Below are 22,896 nucleotides of genomic sequence, written 5' to 3'. Positions count from 1 at the left end.
TGTATAAATTCAAAGAATAAGGTTAGATAATGACAAAATGCTTCTTGTTGATGAAGAACATATATATTAAATGTTGTAGTGGTTGGCCAAGCCAGACTTTCCAGCAATATGTTGGTTTTAATTAATATGAATGATTTTTAGTTATTAATTAATAGTGGACCAAAAAGGGTGTTAATTAAGCTAAGTGATAAGCTAATCAACCACAAGTGTCAACTTTCTAGAGCTATTTTCCAATAGAATACCAATCAACAAGATAACAAGTTAGGACTGGCTGCTATGACAACTCCCCCGACTCCACCTAATAAAACTAATCAAAGTTGTTAATATTAATAAGCCTTAATCAAAGTTATTAGCTTCAATATGAATGAAGATCATATCATGCATGGTGCTTTAATTTAAAATGCACTTGAATTTGAGACCAATCTCACAATCCAGAATGGATGAACATGAATCTCAGTCAAAACCTACAAGCTAAGGAGAGTATGTAAATTTGTTTTAATTCCCAACAATATAATGAGCTAGCTGAAACTAATGACAGAGATAAAGTAATTTTGTTGTTTCCTGGCAATAAATAAAAGGAGACTTACAATTTCCCATACAATACACAAAGTTTCAGCACTCCTCGGAGTTTTCTGATTGTTTGATTCCATGTTTGATTCCAACTACTGAAATAGCATACATACATTCATATATTCATTATCTGTCACAGAGAATTAATGAAAATGAAGAAGTAAATAAATCAGAACAGAAATGCATGCATGCAAGAGGCCGGTTAACTTGAAACCTACTCATTTATTAGATTGTTAACAGTTATCCACTCCATATATCCAGGGCCTTCCGCTTTTTCTGCGCACAGTTATCCACTTCTGACTCTTCTTCACTTAGGCTTTTCTTAGATCTTAGAACCTGTCATGAGTAACTGAATTTAATTAAATTTGCTTGGCACGAGTTGAAAAATTGCAATTAAGATAGAGAAAGGGTGACATACATCAAATATTCCAGCTCAATAGCAACCATATCAGAGTTTCCAGAGTCATGTTGCTCATCCTGAATTTTCTTAGCGGATTCCACAGCAGAAGGGAGACAATTACATAAATTGATTGACTTCAATGTTGAAATTTCAGCAAAGTCAATTGGGATCTCTCTCAATTCATCGCAATTCCAAAGAAATAGGTGCTCAAGTTTTAAGAAATTATGGCTACTAGCTTTCCAATGCTTGAGATTACACTCAGAGATATATAAAGCAATTAACTCGCAAAATATCACTTCCTCTTGCATTTTCCATTCTTTGCCTACATGGGACTCCCCCTCAACTTGAGCACCTCTAGCCTAGGCAACTTGCTAAGAATATTAATTTTCTCCCACTCAAATCTCGTAGCAGTTAATGTCAACTTCCTAAGGTTTTTCAAGTGAACAATAATACCAATATTGATTGGAGTATGTGTTTTATACGAACTTGAAATATGAAGTTCCTCGAGCTGCTCTGAATAGGCTAAGTTCGCAATGCACACATTAATATCTATGCCTTCACCATCAATATGTACCTTCTTCAAGCATGGAATATTGGCAATGTATTCTTTTGAGAAACCTTCACCTCTGATCGTAGGAAATTTTTGAACAAAATTTGGAGGATTTCCACAAAATAAGCCATTGCAACGAATATAGTGTAGTTGTAGAAAGTCCGAATAATTCCCTCCTTCATCTAATATTTATGATGCTCACTCTAACTAAGGATTCTTGTGGTTCTGGAGGATCCAATTATAGGAGAACTAGGAACGGAGAGCTCCGCCCGACTCTTTGGTCTTAAAAACTGCTGATTTTAAGAATGAGCAATTGTCCTTCTCCGACCCTTACTGCCCAACCTGATAGCAGATAGCTAATTAATGCGTTCCACTTATTGAACAGGATTCTATGGTCGGTCCATGACCCCAATATTAGCATAAAAATGACATTCACTTTGAGGTAATATTTTAAAAGGGATTTATTATTGATTTGTTCAGTAAAAATGGATTTGAATTCTTTTTATTGAAGAGATTAAATTTCGTATATTTATACATTTAAGGATATGATAGATGCTCCCGAACTAGCACAAGTGATTGATCACCTTATCTCAAGTGATCGAACCCATCTCGAACATCATTAGGGTTGAGCTCCCCAAGTAAGAGTAGGGTGTGGATTAAGCTCCTTGTGGACACAATAAGGTGGGAGACTAACTAAAAGGCTGCTCGTGTGACTTGTGATTTACACTCTTTAGAGACTAGAGACTGGGTCACATGTGGGTTATGATTAGTCTGGCGTAAACTAAGAAACCTATATATGTATTTAAATAATAAAAAAAAATCTTGTGTGGGTTAGTCTCATTTTGCATGATGCATTCCCTCTCTTTGATTCTGTAAATTGACCTTTTTATTCTATGTTTAATGTTAGCAGAACCAATATGAGGGCAATTTTAAACTGGATCAGTTTTTTTTTTTTTTTTTTTTTTTTTATCTTCAGAATTGCAAGAGCTCAAGCTCATCAATTGTTGTCATAAGTAGTAAATTTACAGCAAATTAAAATCCCCAAGATTTGTGTAAGAAAATACAAATCAACAAGTTACATTAACAGCTCGAAGTCAGTTGGATTCTACACAGCAGTGCAAAACATTATATTGTGGTACAAGCTAGGAATGGTTAACACTTGAGACCAACATTATGTGTCATGTCTCAAAAAGTTCAAGTTTAGAAGACAGCTACATCCTTACACCAATCTTTAATTTGTTGTGATTGTGATGTCCTCCTGCACATGATCACAATGATGCATAATTTCATAACTCATTCTTGCTTAACTAGCTACCAACTACATTTATATGTTCTTCAGTTTCCTTGAAAATCTTAGCACAAATTAAAGAATTAAATTAAAACACAATACAATATATGAAGTTTCATCACTCCCCAGAGTTATCTGCAGATTGTATAGTATAGTATATGATTCCAACTTTTAATTTGAGGTTTTTTAAAAAAAAAAACTACAATGAAGTAAGTGTAATAATCTATCTTGACCAATATAATCCAACTCAATAATCCTAATATTAAAGAAATAGCATTACCTTTTTCTTTTATTGGAGTTGGGCTCTTTAATTTGTTGACGAGCGAACAGGCTGTCAGTATTGCTATTAATTAATAAGCAACTTTAGCGTCTTCTTTGCTCTAGCTCTCCTCTGCTTCATCTTCATCGCTCTCATCTTCAGTGCTCACATCTTCATCAGAACTAGGCTGTCATGAATCAATGGAAACAAATTAGGATATAATGAAGTTTAGAGAAAAATTAAAGGAGCTTATCTTAGAGTGAAATAAAAAGCAATTGAGAAGGAGAAATGGATAGAGAGAGACCTGTATTATTGTTTCCTTCTCAATGAGAACCAGATCCTTGTTTCCACACTTATGCTGCATTTCTTGGATTTGCTTGGCTGAATTCACCGCAGAAGGAATGCATCGTGTTAATTCGATTGACTTCAATGTCTTAATGCCATCAAAGCCACATGGGAGCTCTCTCAACCGAAAGCAATCGCGAAGGAGTAGGCGCTCAAGTTTCGGGAAATGGATATCTCTAGCTTCCCAATACTTGAGATCAGTTGAAAATATTTCAAAATAAACCAAGCTATAGAATACATGGTCGTAATCGAATTCCCACTCCTTGCCTATGCTGGAAGATAATAACCTGAGCACCTTTAGTCTAGGCAACTGGCAAAGAACATTAATTCCATTCCACTCAAAGTTCATAGACCGAAATGACAACTCCACAAGGCTTTTCAAGCCAGCAATTTGGTTATTAATTGAAATCCTTGGTGGAGTCCTATAATCACATACACTGCCATTAATATACAGTCTCCTAAGCTGCCCTAAAAAGACAAGGGTGTCAATGCAATCATTGCAATTTCTTCTTTCACCTGTAATTACCACCTCCTTAAGGTGTGGACTTCTTAGAAACAATTCTATTGTGCAATCACAAGGCTTCAACTCCAGTTTGGAAGGACTTTGAGAATACTGTTGCTGTCCAAACTTCTTCAATTTCTCATCCGCATAAACATCAAGTGTTTGAAGATTCCAAGCCTTTAATAGTTTTATCATTCTAAAATCTCTAACTACCTGAGGTAAGTATCTCAAATGGACGAGATCCACAATCTTCTTGCACATGCTAGCATCAGTAAAGTAGAATACTCGCAATAGATTGAAACTTTTCAAATGTAAAGATTTCACCTCCGAAAAACAGAAAATGGACCGACATGAATGTAATAATGTACGGGCGTCATCATCAAAATCTGTTGATTGGATGCTTAGCCAACGGGAACCTTTTTGAAAACCATTTCCAGGGACAACATGCAGAAGCTTCTCTTTTTGAGCTTCTCTCACACAAAAGGCATGCACCAAATCATTCAACTTAAAAGCCCTAATTTTTCTCCCACAATAACTTCGCTTGCTTTCAAGAATCAAATTTCTATCCAAAAGATCTTGTAAGCATCTTTCAGCCACTTCATCAAGGCTCTGGTTCGCAAACTCCTTTATAAGTCCTTCACTGGCCCATAACCTTACAAGATCTTTAACATAGATCACTTTACCTTCCGGAAAAATTCCCAAATATAAAAAACAAGCTTTCAAGTTATATGGCAAGCGACTGTAATCCAATGAGATTATTGTTGAGCAAACTTCAACAATATTAGTCATAGCAATATTCTCCCACTCACCTGGGTCCACGTTCAAATTGGAAACTACACTTGCTACCGTAACAACTGCGAGAGGCAGTCCTCTGCACTTCTCCACAATTGGTCTCGCAATAGTCTCAAAGTTAGCACAATGTGATGTGCCCGCCTTCAGACAAAATATATCCCAACTATCGCTTGGATGTAACGGGTGCATTTGATTAAAGAAGACACTGTTGGAACTAAAATATGTCTCTGGAAGGCGAGTAGTCAATAATACTCGACTATCATTTTCATCTTCATCTTCTGGAAAGCATCTCCTGATTGCATCGCATGCCTCTACGCTCCACACATCATCAATCACAATTAAGCACCTATTATTATTACAGTATGTAAATTTATTTGTGTTAGGGTAGATAAAGATGATGAGAGACGATTTTTAATTTATCACAACCAATCCAAGCACGTACCTTTCACACTTGAACCATTCATAGAGTTTAATTTCTAGTCTTTCTAGATCATCATAATGAGTGCTGCTATTTGCATAGCCAATTGAATTAAGAATACCAAGAAGCATTTGTCTCTCGTTATGATACTTTGATGCAACAACCCATGCTCGCTTGTAAAAATGAGAGGCAATTTTCGGATCTTCATAAATTCTTCTTGCTAACGTTGTCTTACCAATGCCTCCCACACCGCTAATTGCAACAATGTTGCAACGCCTTATGAATAGAGTTGGGATTAGGATCATCTGTATCGACTCAAAGTCGTCGTCAAAGTCGTCGTCTATAAAGATCATTTCGTTGTCAAATTCTGAAGCAGGTTCAGCTGCAGATATTGGTAGAACATCAAGGGTGTTGTTGATATTCACCAACTCTTCCTTCACGGCATCAATGTCTTCAATTCCTTGTTGCAGAATAAGACCAAGTTTGAAAGGACTTTGGGCATCAGTATCCCCTTGTGGTGTTCCAATTTCAAATTCCTCTTCTGTTTTATGAAGATGTGCAATTTGGAATTCGATTTCATCTTCCACTCTGAAAGCTACATCTCTCAGCTTTGTTTCCAACTCTTTTATTGCTTCAACACAATCGATTCTGCTCTCATTCAATAGTTCTATCAAATCACCAAGCTTTTGATGAAGAGATTGGATAAACTCTTTGTTGCAAGAGATGAGTTCCATTTCTTGTAGGATTGGACGAGGCAGAGGTTGCAAGAACTCAAGCTCTAGTGTCCTCATAAGAGAAAGTACAGCCACACAAACAGCCATTCTCCTCTCTGTTTTGAATTGTTTCAGTGAAGGAAGATAAGTGCAATATCAAATGCCACTCATCTGATTATGCCAATAATTCAATGATGGATTTGGGGGATTGAGTGCAAATAAGATGGTGTATCCTAAATTTAAAAAATAAAATAAATTATAATACACAAATTTATCCCTTTAAAAATAAAAATGACAATACTTTTTCAAACATTTCATTCCAAAAAAAAAAAAAAACCATATAATGTTGAATTACCGGTAGGTGACCTGCTATTGGATCTGGATGCATCAAAATTGATAAGTTTATGTGTTTAATTGAATTTTTAAAAAATTTGAGGGCTTAATTGCACTTTCTTATAATGTTTAGGGGTCTATTTAACCATTTTTCCTATTTTTATCGCAAGATCAGACTACATCATTTTAAATTATAAATATAAGTATTTTTTGTTGGAAATTCCGGTGACCTCTGCAACTTGCACTACTAATTCACATTATCAGTATTGTTAATAATTTGTTTTTAAGTTAATAATTATAGCAACATATAGTGACAAATGGTTGGTTGTTGGGAAGATAATATAATGTTATTGTTGTTGGCAAATGGTTGACCTCAATAATGACAACCCACCAAGCTGATCAGACAATTGACTTGGTAGTTATAAAATTTTTAAGTTTAACTTTGTATCAGAATTATCTATTGACTATTTAGCATTCTTAATTCGAACAAGTCAACTAAAAGTCACAAGACGGTTTCACATAGAGTGTAGCTTGGAACACAATTCAAGAACTAAATAATGCTATATATGATTGTTGAGGCTATCATGGGAGAAAAACAATAGCTGTACTTCTACATTATTGTCCGTTTAATGTATCAATTATTACAAACTAACATTAGATTTTAACAGTCAATTACTTTGTGCTCGGATGACACCTCTGTGGCTGCGCTCTCTTTGAGAGAAGGTCATAGGACTCTTTGACTTGCAACAAATAGAAAAAAATATAGAACAGATACTATCTTGTAATAGAGTAAATAGTACTCAGGAAATAAAAACATTATATTTTAACAAATATTTGATTTGGGAAATAAAAAGGCTAGAAAGTGAACAATTCAAAGACTAAATAAGGCTATATGATTATGCCTTCAAAAAAAAAAAGGCTATGGCCCTGTTTGGTAAATAATCAGCCTATCAACCAATTTTAGCTTATTTGACCATTATTAATTGGTAAATAATAAGCTTGTTGTAACTCCAAAATGCTAAAATTCAAAAGGCTACTCAAAGCAGCATTTTCAATTAGCTTTTTGAGAAAAGAAATTATACCAAACAGCTATCAGCTATCAGCTAATAGCTAAATTATCAAACAACTTTATACAATCAGCCAATGTTATTAACAAATCATACCTTCTAACCCAAACAGCCAACTCAATCAGCTAACAGCCATTTACCAAACAGGGTCTATATGATTATAATAAAAGGGCTGAATTGTCCATTATATATGCAACAATTCATGAACTAAGTCTTAAAATGTAACTTTCTCCAATATTAAATATGCGTAGTATTTAAATTCAAAGATTAGGGCCGGGGTAGATAATGATAAAATGCTTGTTGTTGGAAAAATATAAAATGTTGTAGTAGTTGGCCTCGCAAGACTTTTTAGCCAGATTCTAATTCAAATTATTTGTATTTCGCATATTTGTGGTATTAAAATTCAAAGATTAAGGTTAGTTAATGACAAAATGCTTCTTGTTGGGAACAATATTAAATGTTGTTGTTGACAAGGTTGACTATTTTACATTATGTTCGTTTTGGTTATAAAAAAATCTGTAAATTGACCATTTATTTGTGGTGATTAGATGGTGACACATATTAATTATTTGCTTATTCATTTGCACACATTTGAAGGCCTATCAAACTATCAATAAAGGAATTATATAATTATTCTGGGGGAAGGGAGGGGATTATATATATATATATAGGGGTATCCCCGCCCCCTCCTCATTCTCCAAAAAAATTTTCTCTCATCAGTTTTCGTCGGGACGGAGATAGAGCAAATTACCATCCCTAAATTTAGGCGGCCTCTAATATGCAACTTGTAATATATAATGTTAAAAAATGTTAATCATTTTTAGGATTTTAAATTAATAATTATAGGAATATAGTATAGTGACAAAATGGTTGGTTGTCGGCAAGTCTTAATAATTTGTTAATTTAATTATTTATTAATGTGTCATATTGAAATTATTTGTAAGAATATGTTTGTTTTAACCCATGAAATCATTTGTTTATTCGCATAGTCCACAATGACGGTGTAAGGGATTTGAAAATGGTTAATATTATATGTATTTTCATTTTTTTACTTTATTTTTACACTATTTTAACATGGTATGTTCTTATTGATTCATAAAAAAAGACCAAGTTGTCACAACTAGCCACGAGCATGGCCGATGGGTACAATGTGTATGCACGACTTTCGGCGTGGCCATGCCTACGATGTATTACATTTTCTGAAGGTTCTTTTAACGAGGTCTCCTCGCCCTGAGACGCTAGCCGGCAAGGACCACAGTACAAGAAGGTAAATCAGCCTAGGTTACTCATAGCTGATCGGCTCAAATCCAGGGGTTTGAGGATCGAACCTCCAACCTCTCAGTTGTAGGTAGAGCACTCTTACAAACTTCCATGTTTCTCACATCTCAGTTTGATCGAGCATCTCATGGCTAGACCTTTGTTTACTGTGCACAAGGAGTATATTTACTTTGAGAGGTTGCTCCCACATTGTGGCTAGTGAGACTTGATCCCTAGTTTTTCTTCTCAAACTTCATCTCTGTAATCAAATGAGTTGTACATACGAACTTGTCTGTCTTTTTATTGGCCATGGACTTGACCGTGCTGTGCCCAACATCTCTAATTTGTTAGAAGCATTTTTTTTTTATGAAGTTTTGTGAGGAACTCTCTACCTTTTACGCTACGCAATTTTCTTTTCATTTTATACTTAATGTTAACACTAATTTAGTTTATATTTGTGTAGATTTTTTGTTCATCATCCATTCCAAGTTCAAGAATTAACATTAGGTAGTTTTAACAGCTATTTGACAAGAGAGAATAAAAAGATTACAGCCCTTAGGGTTGAGAATTCAACATTTTTGGGAGAAGAATAAAAAGATTACAGATAATTTAAAGACTAAGTAGGACTACAGTTGCCAAGACCTTGTGGTCTAGTGGCACCCGGTTGCACACTTATATAAAATGGGGTGGATCCGAACTTTAGTGAAGACGATATTGACTCGTTGTGTTTCAGTAGGGTGAGAAAGTAGTTATGAACAGATACTGCATTGTAACAGTAGTAGTACTCAAAAAAAAAAAAAGTAGGACTACAGTTATAATTAAAATTTTTCCCAAGTATGACAAAATGGTTATTGTTGGGAAAATATTAAATGTTGCAGTTGTTGGCCTCACAAGACTTTTCAGCTATATGTTGGCTTTGGTTATTCCAATTCAAATTGTTAGTATTATATATATTTGTGGCATTTAAATTCAAAGATTAAGGTTAGATAATGACAAAATGCTTCTTGTTGGGAAAAAATATTAAACATTGTAGTTGTTAGCAAGGTCGACTTTTCAGCAACATGTTCGTTTTGGTTATAGAAAACCTGCAAATCATATCAACTCTTTATTTGTGTTGATTAGATACTAACGGATATCAATAATTTGTTTATTTATTTGCGCACATTTAAAGGTCTGTCAAAGGAATTGAGCCGATTACTTTTGACAAATTCGCTTATAAGTGTTGGATAGACAAATTTCATGTAATAAGAAATTAATATCCTATAATTGGAAGGTCACTTCCACATGGAAGGGAGTGGTTCGAGCCTCAGTGGAGGCGAACATGGAAGGAAGTGGTTCGAGCCTCAGTGGAGGTGAATGTTGACTCTTTGTGCTTCAGTAGATTGAGAAAGTAACTATGAACATATTCTACATTGTAACAGAATAGTACTCAAAATAATTGGAAGGTAGGTCACTACCGAGTTAGATAATTGTAGAGATAAGAAATGACTCAGATTCAACCGGCATAGCTCATCATAATAGTAGGCTTAGTAGCACAAACAATTCTTGTGTTATGTCAACCTAACCCCGGCTGGCTTGCTATAATATTTTTATTATGAATTGTATTAGCATATTTGAATGTACAATTCATAAACTAAATCGGACTTGGAAGGAGAGTCGTGAAGGGGAGGTGTGGTATAGGAGGAGCACCTTGATGACCCATGGAAGGAGGGAGACGTTGAAGAAGACGGAGTCTTGGATGGCGAAGACAGTGGATTACGGGGAGGAGAGGAAGAGCTCCAAGGAGATTTGGAGGAGGGTGGCAAAGACATTGAAGCCGCCGTAGAGGCATAGAGCAAGGGAAGCGTTGATGGAGAGGTTGTGTGAAAGGAGTATTTTTGATATTATAATACAAAAGCTATTTTCAAGAGCATGAATCCCAACCCTCGAAGAATGGCTATTCCTCTATAAAGGGAATAGCTCATTCCCAGGAACGTAACGTTATTCCTAAGGCAGAAAAATCAAAGACAAACAATACAATAAGTCTATTCATAGGAACGTTATTCTAATCCTGACATACTCTATAAACCAAACATGTTGTAATCAAATTTACTCTTTCAAGTTATACATTTCATCTCCAACTTGTAGTATTTAATGATTTAGGTGGTGGCTTAGCTTCTGCAACTAAATTGTGTACCACTAATTCAAAGTATTTGTATTATTATATATATTAATAATTTTTAGTATTTTAAGATAATAATTAAACATAGACATTGACAAAACGATTGGTATAGATGAAAACAACTTAGCCATTCAAAATCATCAACCCAAATAACAATAATAAGATTAAATATAATGTAACATATATAAAATAAGATAAAATGGTGCAAATATAATTTAGAGTCTCTTGCTTATTATGTGCTTCCTCTGCTCTTCAAATTCATCATAGTTCATCAAAATCATCTTCATCAGCCTCAAGTTCGTCTTTGAGCTGTCATAAAACGTTGAAGCTAAATTAAAATATGATGAAACTAAACGAAATTTAGAAGAAAAAGAGAAAGGTAGAGAGACCTGTATTGCATTTTCTTCAATGACGATCATATCATCGTTTCCACTGTCTCTTTGATCAGTCTCAATTTGCTTGGCTGAATCAACTACAGAAGTAAGACAGCCCTTCAATTCGATTAACTTCAAATTTGGAATTTCCCCAAAGTCGGGTGGGATCTCTTCTAATCTCTTGCATCGATAAAGGAGTAGGCGCTCGAGTTCTGGGAAATTATGACTACCAGCTTTCCATTGCTTGAGATCAATTGAATTAATTTCCAAATAGATTAACTGGCTGAATACCTCATCCTCCAGTTCCCACTCTTCGCCTACACACGCAAAGAAGAACAACTTGAGCACCTTGAGCTTAGGCAAACTGCTAAGGATATTAATTCCCTTCCACTCAAAGTTGGTATTCCGAAGGGTCAACTTCTCAAGATTTGACAAAAGAGCAATGCTGTTATTAATAGGAATCATATCCACACTCATATACTGCTCTTCTTCATAAGCATTAATATTCAGTCGCTCAAGCTGCTCCAAATGGGCAAGGTTCTCAATGCAATCATTGCATTTACTTCTATCACCACTAATTCGTACCTTCTTTAGGTTTGGAACATTTCTAAAGAATTCCTTTGTGCAATGATTAGGCTTCATCCAACAAATGCTCTGCAGGTTTTGATGAACAAATTTAGGAGGATGTCCACAAATAGAGAAACAACTAAAATATTGCAGTTGTGGAAATTCCAAATAGCTCCTTTTGTCATCCACACGGATATAAAGTGTTTGAAGATTCCAAGCCCGGGACAACTTTGAAATTTTATACTGTCCAACTGCAGGAGGTAGGTATCTCAAATGCACGAGATCCGCAATCTCCCTAAACATGCTTCCACTAGTAAAGTGAAGTACTCTCAATAACTTGAAAACTTTCAAGTTTAGAGTTGTGGTTTCAGAAAGATAGAATGGAAAATAGAAGATAGATCGACAATAATTTTTCAAGGAAGGATATATTACAAGGGTGTTGGGATCTTCGGATTGGATGCTTACCCATCGGAAACCTTCCTGATCAGGAGAAGTGGAACCATGTTCAAGGACAGTATACAAAAGCTTCTCTTTGTGAGCTTCTTCAACACAAAAAGCATGCAATACATCATGCATTGTAAATGCCTTAACCTTTTTCCCACAACAACTTCGCTTGCTTTCTATAATTAGGCTTCTATCAACAAGTTCTTGTATGCGCTTGTCAACTTGCACGTCCAAGCTCTCATCACCCTTTACAAGCCCTTCGGCGGCCCATAACTTTGCTAGATCATTGGTGTTGATTTCATAATCTTCTGGAAAAACTCCCAAATATAGAAAGCAAGCTTTTAAGGTGGGAGGCAAGTGATTGTAACTGAACGAGAGTATTGTTGAGCATTTTTCATCAATAATTGTTGCAAATGAGTTCAGAGAATCTGCAATATCCTTCCACTGATCCACTGTGTTGAGTTTGGAAAGTACACCTGAAGCCATAACTATTGCCAAAGGTAGTCCATCGCATTTCTCAACAATTTGTTTACCAATCATCTCAAATTTATCATCACCAGCTTTGTATGCCTTTTTACAAAACAGCTCCCAACTCTCACTTTGATTTAAGAAGCTCATTTTATGATAAAAATCATCTTTCTTAGAGCAAGTAGAATTAGCCACCTCTTCAAGGCGAGTAGTTATTAATACTCGACTACCACATCCATCATCAGGAAAGCAACGTTGGACATCATTCCATGCCCCATTACTCCAAACATCATCAATCACAACCAAGTACCTGTTATATATATGCATGATGAGTAGGTATGTAAGTTAGTTAATTGGAGAGTTCTTTCTCTACAGTACTAACAGATCAGATCCCTATCTATCAATAATGTATAGATAGATATCATATTACCTTTGCCCCTTCAAACGTTGGTAGAGCTTTGTCTCAAGGTCATCATTGGAGCTTTCTGCAAAGCCCATTGAATTAAGAAGAGCTAGGAGCATTTGTCTCTTATTATAATGTTGGGATGCAACACCCCATGCTCGCATGTCAAAGTGTGATGCAATCTTCTGATCTCTATAAATTTGTCTAGCTAATGTTGTCTTGCCAATGCCTCCCATTCCTTTAATCAAGACAATTTCTCGATTTGTTGATGAATGTTGGATTAGCATTTTCTTTATAATCTTAAACTCCTCGTCTTTACCCACCATTTTGTTTTCGGAGTCTGATGCAGGAGGTTGGGAAGAATCAACTTCAGATCTTGGTACATCATCAAGGGCAGTCTTCTTTATTTCCTGCAGCTTGTACCCGGCGTTCTTGATTTTCACCAATGCTTTCTGGATCTGTTGCAGAATACGCCCAAGTTTGAAACAAGGACTAGTAGATTTCTCCTCTATAATCTCAAACTCCTCGTCCTTACGCACCATTTTGTTGTCGGAGTCTGATGCAGGAGGTTGGGAAGAATCAACTTCTGATCTTGGTACATCATCAAGGGCAGTCTTCTCTGTTTCTTGCAGCTTGTACTCGTTCTTGATTTTCACCAATGCTTCCTCGATGGCAACAATCGCCTGTTGCAGAATACGCCCAAGTTTGGGAGAAGGACTAGAAGATTTCTCCGCATCTCTGACTCTGAGTTTTGTTTCCAAGTCTTTAAGTGCTTCAACACCATCCATTCTATTCTCATCTAACACCGATATCAGAAAGCCAAGCTTTTGGTGGAGTGATTGGATCAACCCTTCCTTCACGGCATCAATGTCTTTCATTGCTTGTTGCAGAATAAGACCAAGTTTAAAACAAGTATCCTCCCCCTCTGCTGTTTCATAAAGATGTGCAATTTGGAATTCGATTTCACCTTCAAGTCTGAAAGCCATATCTCCCAGTTTTGTTTCCAACTCTTTAATTGCTTCAACACCATCCATTCTGTTCTTATCAAACAGCTCCATAAAAAAACCAAGATTTTGATGGATAGATTGGATCAACTGTTTGTTGGAAGGGATGATGAGTTCCATTTTTTGTAGGATTGGACGAGGGTGAGGCTGCAAGAACTCAAGCTCTAGTGTCCTCATAAGAGAAAGTATAGCCACACAAGCAGCCATTCTTGTCCCTCTCTTGCTCTGTGCAGAGGTGTAAAGAAAATGAGTGAGAAAGAAAGAAAAAGTTAGCAGAAGGAAGATGAACTGGAATTGGAATTGGGTAATGCCACTAATCTGATGTGTGCAATAATTCCACGCTCAAAAACTGTTCTAACGTTGTCAAAACTCAAAAGATTCCATATATCACCCTCCCCAACTAATTGCATTATATTAATACTGCTGACCTCCCAATTAGGTGAAATAGAGTGCAGCGTCATTGTGTTCCATCACCTTTTCCAACTTGGTGCTATAATCATCCAAGATAGGGGCTCTACTGTTTTGTTCTGTGTTAAAATATTAGCATAAAAATGATATTTACTTTGAGGTAATATTTTAAAAGGAATTTATTATTGCTTTGGGTTGAGTAAAGTAGATTTGGATTTCCCTTATCGATCGAGGAGATGAATTTTGTATATTTAATTTATACATCCAAACCAGAGAATATGTGAATGAGAAATTAATTTCTTAAATTATACACTTCAAGCGAGAAAATAGAGCTTAAAATTAAAGACTTTTAAATAGTTTTTGTCCCACATTAAAAATAAATGCAAGTTTGGCTGGGTGATGAGAGACGATGATGGTAGGTTTCTAGCAGCCAAGAATGAAAGTATGAATGGTGTGTTTACTATCAAAGAAGATGAGGCTATGTGCATGAGGGAGGCGTTAAGCTGGCTTAAGGATACGGGTTTGGGAGGGGTTGATGTTGAGACGGATTCCCAACTCTTGCTCAATGCGATTAAGGGACCCTCTTTTTATTCTGCTTTTGGTTTACTTGTGTCTGACATTAAAGATTTTTATTCTGCTTTTGGTTTACTTGTGTCTGACATTAAAGAATTGTATTCTGCTTTTGGTTTACTTGTGTCTGACATTAAAGAATTGGCATCTATGATTCATGATGTCGAATTTAGTTTTGTTAAACGATCTGCGAATCGTGCCGCCCACGAATTTAGTTTTGTTAAACGATCTGCGAATCGTGCCGCCCACGTTGTTGCTAGGGAGGCCTTTTCTGTGTCAGGTTGTGATGAATGGTTTGATACCCTTCCTTTGTTTCTTGTTGATATTCTTGTTGATGATTCAATGAATTAATAACTTCTTCTCAAAAAAATAAATGTAGGTTTGAACTAGTATCTACATTTCCACTTTGATTTTAAATATATTATTAGAAGCAAACGATGATATATAATTAGTGAGGTCGGGTACAATTCTTTAAAAAGTTTACAACTCCACCAACTCAATTTTAGCGTTCCATCACTTTCTCCAACTTGGTGCAATAATTCAAGATAGAAGCTCCACGTTGAAAAATGATCGAGCATGGAAATGTCATGTCGTCGTACGGCACTTGTTATGTAACTATATATGTTATCGTATCAAACACAAGAAAGAAAGCGAAATTTGACGTAATTTTGTTTCAAGCTAAGGGAAGAAATATTATATTGTATAAGAATTAAAGAGTGCGATTTTTAAAGATTTCAAGAACATACTAAGATATCTGAACATACACTCCATGGAAATTTTGTGGTACATACAAGGAATGGTTAACACTTGAGACCAACATTATGTGTCACACTGTCGAAAAGTTCAAGTTTAGAAGACATTTACAGTCTTATAGCAAATTGGCCTTCACATTTACAGAAGGACTGGCATGGCTGCTATGACACCACCATCTGGACTAGGAGCCCCAGAGATCATATCAGATCAGAGATAATTAATATTTCAAACTGCTCCTACCTGTAAAGGAAAAGATGCACTCAAAGTTGATTTCCAGGACACATTTGAACCATGACATACAAGTCTTATCAAACAACAAGGAAGACAGTAGAATGTAATAGCACATAGATCGAATCAATTAACCTCATGACAGGCACGACGACAAATTGCCAAATTCCAATAGAATACTACTATTGTCTAACAAGTCTTCAAATTAGTTTTCAACTAGCTACTAAACATACAATATTACAATTGAACTAAGTATGAATATATATAGGGATAGAAAATAGAACTCAGTATTGCATTGCACATACATCGTGCATGATTCACAAACTAACAGATCAGAGGCTACATTACATCTATTAAAAAAGCAAATTAAAGCTAAAATGTCAAAACCAACCACTGGGATATATGCTTTCTTTAAGCAAACCAATCTTCTTAATTAGCTTCAATTCTTAAAACTCATCATCATCATCAACTCCAACAATATGTCTGCATATATATGCATCAAACACACACACACACACACACATATTTGAAATCTAAGCTTCAAGAGTATTTTAAAGTTTTAAGCTTCCAATTCATTACTAAAATACAAGACATGAAGTTTCAGCACTCCCCAGAGTTTTGTGATTGTCTGATATGAGTTTCTACACACACACACACATTATCCATGAATTCGTTTCTACAAACGCCTGCCCATCCGGGTTGCAATACTCTCCCTCTCTGCCCATCAGATTTGTTCAGCTCTGATCTTAATTTGCCTTTCAGCCAACACATTGAAAGCTTCCAAATATTACCTGAAGTCATTTCAATTGGGAATATAATATAGTATAATGTACTACTTCAATAACCAATTTCATTTCAATCTAATTTAATTTGTGGAATTATAGCCACAGCAGGAGTGAAAATATATAGCATGAAGTGTATAGTAGAAGAAGCATTAATTAATTTAAAGAAGAGTGTTGTGCTGCTATGAGAAGTCCCTGCACTGTACTGTACTGGACTAGCAAGTGAAAACTAGCATTACACATTGGCTATCCCTATGCAGACCAACACTGAAAATAATATATGCAATTAAAACATCTTCTTCATGTAAAGTAACGTTGTTGCCTGTCCTGTGACAAATGCATGAATCAAACTGCAAATACAGTCCTGTATGTATGTATGTAATTACAATTCTGTGTTCTTGAAAACATACCATTCTTGTCTTCTGCCTAAAAGTGAATATAAGGTATCAATTATCAGTTATCCTCTTCTGACTCTTCTTCACTCAGGCTTTTCTCAGATTTCGAACCCTGTCATGAGTCACCGAATTTAATTAAATCTGCTTGGCACAAGTTGAAAAAATACAATTCAGAAAGAGAAAGGGTGACATACATCTAATGTGTCTTCCTCAATAACAACCATATCGTTGTTTCCATAGTCACGTTGCTCATCTTGAATTTTCTTGGCTGATTCCACAGCGGAAGGAAGACATTCGAGTAATTTGATTGACTTCAATGTTGAAATTTCAGCAAAGCCAATTGGGATCTCTCTCAATTCACGGCAATACATAATAGATAGGTGCTCAAGTTTTGGAAAATTTTGGCTACTAGCTTTCCAATGCTTGAGATCACAACCAATGATAACTAAAGCAATTAACTGGCGAAATACCACTTCCTCTTGTATTTCCCATTCTTTGCCTACGAATGGCTTCCATTCTAACTTGAGCACCTCTAGCCTAGGTAACTTGCTAAGAATATTAATTTTCTCATCACACACAAATCCAACATTATTTAATGTCAACTTCCTAAGGTTTTTCAAGAGAACAATACCATTATTAATTAGATTATGTGTACCACCGAAATAAAAAATCTTCAGTCCCTCTAGCTGCTCTAAATAGGCTAAGTTCGCAATGCAAACATTAATCTTGTTGCCTTCACATTCAATTTGTACCTTCTTCAAGCATGCTGGAATATTGGTAATCCATTCTTTTGAGCAATCATCATCTCTTATCGGACGAAGTTTATGAACAAAATTGGGAGGATTTCCACAAAAAGAGTCGATGCAATGAATATCCTGTAGTTGTGGAAACTTCAAATACTTCCCTCCTTCATCTAATCTGTATGATACTCTTCCCTCACAAAAAAGTGTTTGAAGATTCCAAGTCCTTGACAATTCTACACCCTCTCTACCTCTTGACTCTAGGAATCCATGAGTCCTGGACAGTTCTATGCTATTTTCAACTCTTAGGAATCTCAAATGGACAGGATTCACATTATTTTTTAACTTGATACATCTATGATAAGAGAAGAGTACTCTCAGTAGATTGACATTTCTAAAATCTGGATGTAAATTCCTCCGCACAAAACTGAAGAAGGATCTACAGTTTTTCCAAGTAAAATGATGTATTGTAGACACGTCAAAATCTTCATATTGTATGCTTACCCAGCGAAAACCTTTTTGAGAAAAATAAGAACTATTTTCACTCTGGACAACATGCAAAAGGTTCTCGTTTTGAGCTTCTCTCATACAAAAGGCATGCAATAAATCATGCATCCTAAACCTCTTAGTTTTTCTTCCACAAGAGCTTAGCTCGCTTAAAATTATCAGATTTCTATCCATAAGTTCTTGCACGTACCTATTAGCCACTGCATCAAAGCTTTCATTCTCAAATGCCTTTACAAGTCCTTCGGCAAGCCATAACTTTGCAAGGTGATTAGCTTTGATCTCGTGATCTTCTGGAAAAACTCCCAAATATAAGAAACAAGCTTTCAAGTTATGGGGCAAATGATTGTAACTCAATGAGAGTATTCTCGAACATTCTTTATCATCTAGAGTAGTTGTTGAAGAAGAACTTAGAGCATTGGCAGTATTCTTCCACTCATCTAGAGTGTTGAGTTTGGAAAAAAGGCCTGCAACCACAATAATTGCCAAAGGCAGTCCTTTGCATTTTTCAACCACCGGTCTTCCAATTATTTCAAATTCAGCACTGCGAGATTTACATGCCTTTTCATTAAATAGTTTCCAACTCTGACTTTGTTCTAACAATTGCATTTGATGAGAAAAATCATTTTGGGTGCAGATATGATTAGCCACCTCACCAATGCGAGTAGTCAACAATACTCGACTACCATATCCATCATCAGGAAAGCAAGTTTTGAGAGCATCCCATGCCTCTACACTCCATACGTCATCCATCACAACCATGTATCTTTGACGCTTGAAACTTTGGTAGAGTTGTAATGCTAGGTCTTCCTCACTTCTTTTGTCTGCATCGTCTTTGGAACCAAGAAGATGTAAGAGCATTTGCCTCTGACTGTGATGTTGTGATGCGACAGTCCATGTTCGCTTATCAAAATGGGAAGTGATTGATGGATCTTCATAAATTTTTTTTGCTAATGTTGTCTTACCAATACCTCCCATACCTTTAATGGAGACAATTTCTAGTTGCTTAGATGGATGTTGGATTAGCATCTCCTTTATACTCTCGAACTCATCCTGTTTTCCTACCATTATTTCTTTGGAGGGTGAAACATGGTGGGAAGAATCAGGCATGGTGATACCTTGATGAGTAGGTATTGGTAAAACATTAAGGGGGGCAGCTGCCTTTTTTCCTGCTTGTAGATGATGTTCGAAAAGCTGGTACTCCTCCTTGGCTTTTGCCAACTCTTGAGTGATGGCATCAATGTCTTGTACAGCTCGGTACAAAATACGACGGAATTTGAGACAAGGATGTGATTTTCCCCTTAGCGGATGCAAAATTTGATGAAGCCTCTGGCAATGATGAGTGCTTTTCTCACCCTGTGGCATTTTTCTTTCTTCTTCTTCTTCTCCCTCTCCCTTCCCCTCCCCCTCCTCCGGTGGCTGAAATGTCTGATCCACAAACCTGCCAAAAATATCCAAAATTCCTTTAAAAATTCTGTTTTCCTCTTCTTCTTCTTCTTCTTCCTTATAAAGATGTACTACTTGAAGTTCAATTTCATTTTCAATCCTGGAAGCTACATCTCTGAGCTTTGTTTCCAATTCTTTTATTGCTTCAACACCATCCATTCTACTCTCATCGAATAGTTCCAAAACAAATCCAAGCTTGTTGTGGAGAGATAGGACCAAGTCTTTGTTGCAGGGGATGAGTTCCTTTTGTTGTAAAATTGGACGAGGGAGAGGTTGCAAGAACTCAAGCTCAAGTGTCCTCATAAGAGAAAGTACAACCACACAAGCCATTCTTCTCAATCTCGATCGATCTCTGTAACTCTGTATTGGTGTAGGTGTAATGTAAATGAGAGAGAAGGTTTGCAGAAGCAACTGAAGCAAGATGATGAATGGAATATGATCTGATGACTGCAATAATTCTGATCCATGCCGACAGCTTTTTTAAGCTTTAGCTTTCCAACTCGAAAGATTCGTCTACTTTTCTCCAACTTTAACTGGTGCAATAATTCAAGAGTTGGAGGGCCACTGTTTTTTGTTTTTTCCACTGATCAAATAGAGATGGATCAAAGATCCAATAGATTCTTGACAGGGTTAGAGTCTCAGGCAAATGAATTAGTTTTCTATTGCAACTGGACCAGGCTGAGATTGCAAGAGCCCAAGCTCTATTGTCCTCACAACAATAGTTACAGCTACACAAGCCATCCCCTCTCTTTGCTTCTGTAATTGTACTTTTTTCTGTGTTTAATGTTTCTGTGAAGGTCACCAGAACCAATATGAGTGCAACAATTCCAAGCCAAAGATCAGTTTTTGATCTTCAAGAATTGCAAGAGCTCAAGCTCAACTTTTCTCATAAGTGAATTTACAGAAAAATCCCCAAGGTTTGTGATGTATGGCTAAGAAAATACAAATCAAAAAGTTATCGATTCGTCACAGCAGTGCAAAACATTGTGGTACAAGCTAGGAATGGTTAACACTTCAGACCAACATTATGTGTCAAAAAGTTCAAGTTTAGAGGACAGTTACAGCCTTACACCAAGTTGGCCTTCACACCATACATACACATATATATACACTTCATATTCTACTGTTGGAAGAAGCTGTAATCCTCGCGTCAAATCAATGTCAATATGGAAACTTTGTATATATGGCGGGCTTGAACCTGTCCAGACACTCATTGCAGAGGCCAGTTCAGATTCTGGTTCTGTTGCATATCGGATGGACTTACAGAATTGTCAAAACTCTGGCGGTTTAAATGTGCCGCTGCACCTTCTATACTCACCGGGGGTTTGCTCTTTGCTGCCTTGGAGCCAACACATATGAAGCTCCCCAATATTACCTGAAGTAATCATTTAGGAATGTACTCAATTTCCTTTAGGCAAATTTTGCAGAATATGAACTACTGTTGAAGCATTAAAAAGGGTACCTGAACAGGACTGGCTGCTATGACAACTCCCCCGACTCCGCCACCTATGACACGACCATCTGGACTAGCGAGACAAATGCTAAGACTACCGGTTCTTAGGCCCTGAGGACCGCTGCTATTACTCAGCAAGTAGGAGCCCGAGAGAGATAATATTTCAAACTGCCCCTGTAAAGGACAAGATACACTCAAGTTTGATTTCTAAGGGCACGGGTGATCCAAGACATGAATAACGAGTCTTGTCAAAGAATAAGGAAGAAAGCAGAATGCAATAGCACATAGATCGAATGAATTAACCTCGTATGTGACAGTGCCACCGGAATTTGATGGCTGACGAAGGGTTACGGTGGTGACAGCACCATTAGCTGACAAGATGCATACAGCTTTAGGGCCTTGTTGCAAAAAAGACATTATCTTCGTTGTGATGTCCTGCAGAAGATTGCAATGAGGCACAATTTCATAACTGTATAGTACGAACAACTTTATTTCCTGGCTCAATAAATCCAACTGATATGGCACAAACAACTTGTGTTTAACCGTAAGAAGAGAGACAAAAGATATACGCAAATGCACATGCACTGGTTTATTTTAGATAACGAGTCAATTACAGATAGAAACACCAAAAAGTAGATCACGTACTTCTCCTACCGCCACAGTGATGATGTGTGGAGTGAAGCCACTTCCAGCAGAATGAGACATCCATCCACCTAATAAAAGCAACCAAAGTTGTTAATAAGCCTTAACCGCTTCAGAATCATAAAACATATCCGTTCTTTATCGAGGCATAATATGATGGTTGTTATGAAACATGCAACACGAATGATGAATCCAACTGAGAAAGAATTGGTCATGGTGTGGTGCCAAAAGCTAATCATCAATTTAGAGTATTACCAAGAGAAGCTAGTTGTTGCTTTCGACCAGTCCCGGGTGGCCTTCCTCGGCCCCTCTTTTGAGATGGCGTTAATCTGACAGCAGGAGCAGATGGAGGAGTCAAACTAGTTAACAATTCTAATAATTAAAGAAATAACATTACGTACCTTTGGAGTCATGACAGGTCATCAGTATTGCTATTAATTTCTTAGCAGTTGCTACTGAAGCTTTGGAGTCTTCTTTGCTCAATCAATTAAGCATTGCATCCTCTGAGTTTTGATCTTCAACTGGAATTGGGTAATGAGAATACCAATGTAGTATTATCTTCAAAATTTGCAACTTTTGATCTACAAGATATATTTGCAAGAGTTGAAGCTCAATAGTTCTCATAAGTGAATTTACAGCAAAACCCCCAAGATTTGTGTAATATATATGTAAGAAAATATCAATCAAAAACTTGCATTAACAGTGCAAAACATTGTGGTATAATGTATGGTTAACACTTCAGACCAATTCACCACTAATTAAGACTACCAGTTCTTAGGCCCTGAGGACCACCTGCTGCTATTACTCATCAGCAAGCTAAGTAGGAGCCTGAAAGAGAGACAGATAATATTTCAAACTGCCCCTGCAATGGACAAGAACCCCAAGAATAATGTTTAACCCCATAACAGACACAACAACCATCTGCTCGATCTTCAACACGCTTCTTTGAGGCTAGCGGGTGCTTGCTCGCCATCCTACTTCACTTCAACGAATTTTGCTTGGCACTGTAGTGTGGGTGCACAACCATGCAGAGCGTTATATACAGTCCTACCTGTAATAA

The 22,896-nt window shown here is 36.5% G+C and overlaps 3 protein-coding genes across 7 annotated transcripts in view; all 3 read right to left on the bottom strand.

Annotated features, from left to right (window-relative positions):
* Positions 1–20,539, bottom strand: part of LOC116017358 (disease resistance protein RPP13-like) — a 28,272-nt gene extending 7,733 nt beyond the window's left edge. The window contains exons 1-4 of one of the 5 annotated variants that reach the window (XR_004097881.1): positions 18,489–20,539; positions 17,246–17,362; positions 17,067–17,163; positions 16,124–16,665 (exon numbers count right to left, since the gene is read on the bottom strand). Coding sequence is in view for 4 of the 5 variants with exons in the window: in XM_031257923.1 (XP_031113783.1) it covers positions 17,110–17,163; positions 17,246–20,071 (2,880 nt within the window). In the remaining variant the exon portion in view is untranslated. Of the gene's footprint in view, positions 1–15,615; positions 15,887–16,123; positions 16,666–17,066; positions 17,164–17,245 lie in introns of those variants that run through there. The other 4 variants (XM_031257924.1, XM_031257922.1, XM_031257925.1 and 1 more) reach the window with 4 other exon arrangements.
* Positions 2,553–5,983, bottom strand: LOC116017359 (putative late blight resistance protein homolog R1A-4). The gene is made up of 4 exons (XM_031257926.1): positions 5,149–5,983; positions 3,372–5,052; positions 3,089–3,254; positions 2,553–2,778 (listed from the first exon to the last, which is right to left on the bottom strand). Exons 1-3 carry the CDS (start codon positions 5,943–5,945, stop codon positions 3,189–3,191), a joined length of 2,544 nt encoding a protein of 847 aa, XP_031113786.1. The 5' UTR covers positions 5,946–5,983; the 3' UTR covers positions 2,553–2,778; positions 3,089–3,188.
* Positions 10,759–14,268, bottom strand: LOC116017357 (disease resistance protein RPP13-like). The gene is made up of 3 exons (XM_031257921.1): positions 12,939–14,268; positions 11,045–12,818; positions 10,759–10,964 (listed from the first exon to the last, which is right to left on the bottom strand). The coding sequence occupies exons 1-3, from the start codon at positions 14,120–14,122 to the stop codon at positions 10,917–10,919; spliced, it is 3,006 nt and encodes a 1,001-aa protein (XP_031113781.1). The 5' UTR covers positions 14,123–14,268; the 3' UTR covers positions 10,759–10,916.
* Positions 20,540–22,896: the final 2,357 nt, after the last annotated feature.

This window comes from Ipomoea triloba, chromosome 4 (assembly GCF_003576645.1).
Source record: "Ipomoea triloba cultivar NCNSP0323 chromosome 4, ASM357664v1".
NCBI classification, from domain to species: Eukaryota; Viridiplantae; Streptophyta; class Magnoliopsida; order Solanales; family Convolvulaceae; genus Ipomoea; species Ipomoea triloba.
The sequence above is the reverse complement of the archived record's forward strand: the minus strand, read 5'-3'. Positions and strand labels throughout refer to the sequence as shown.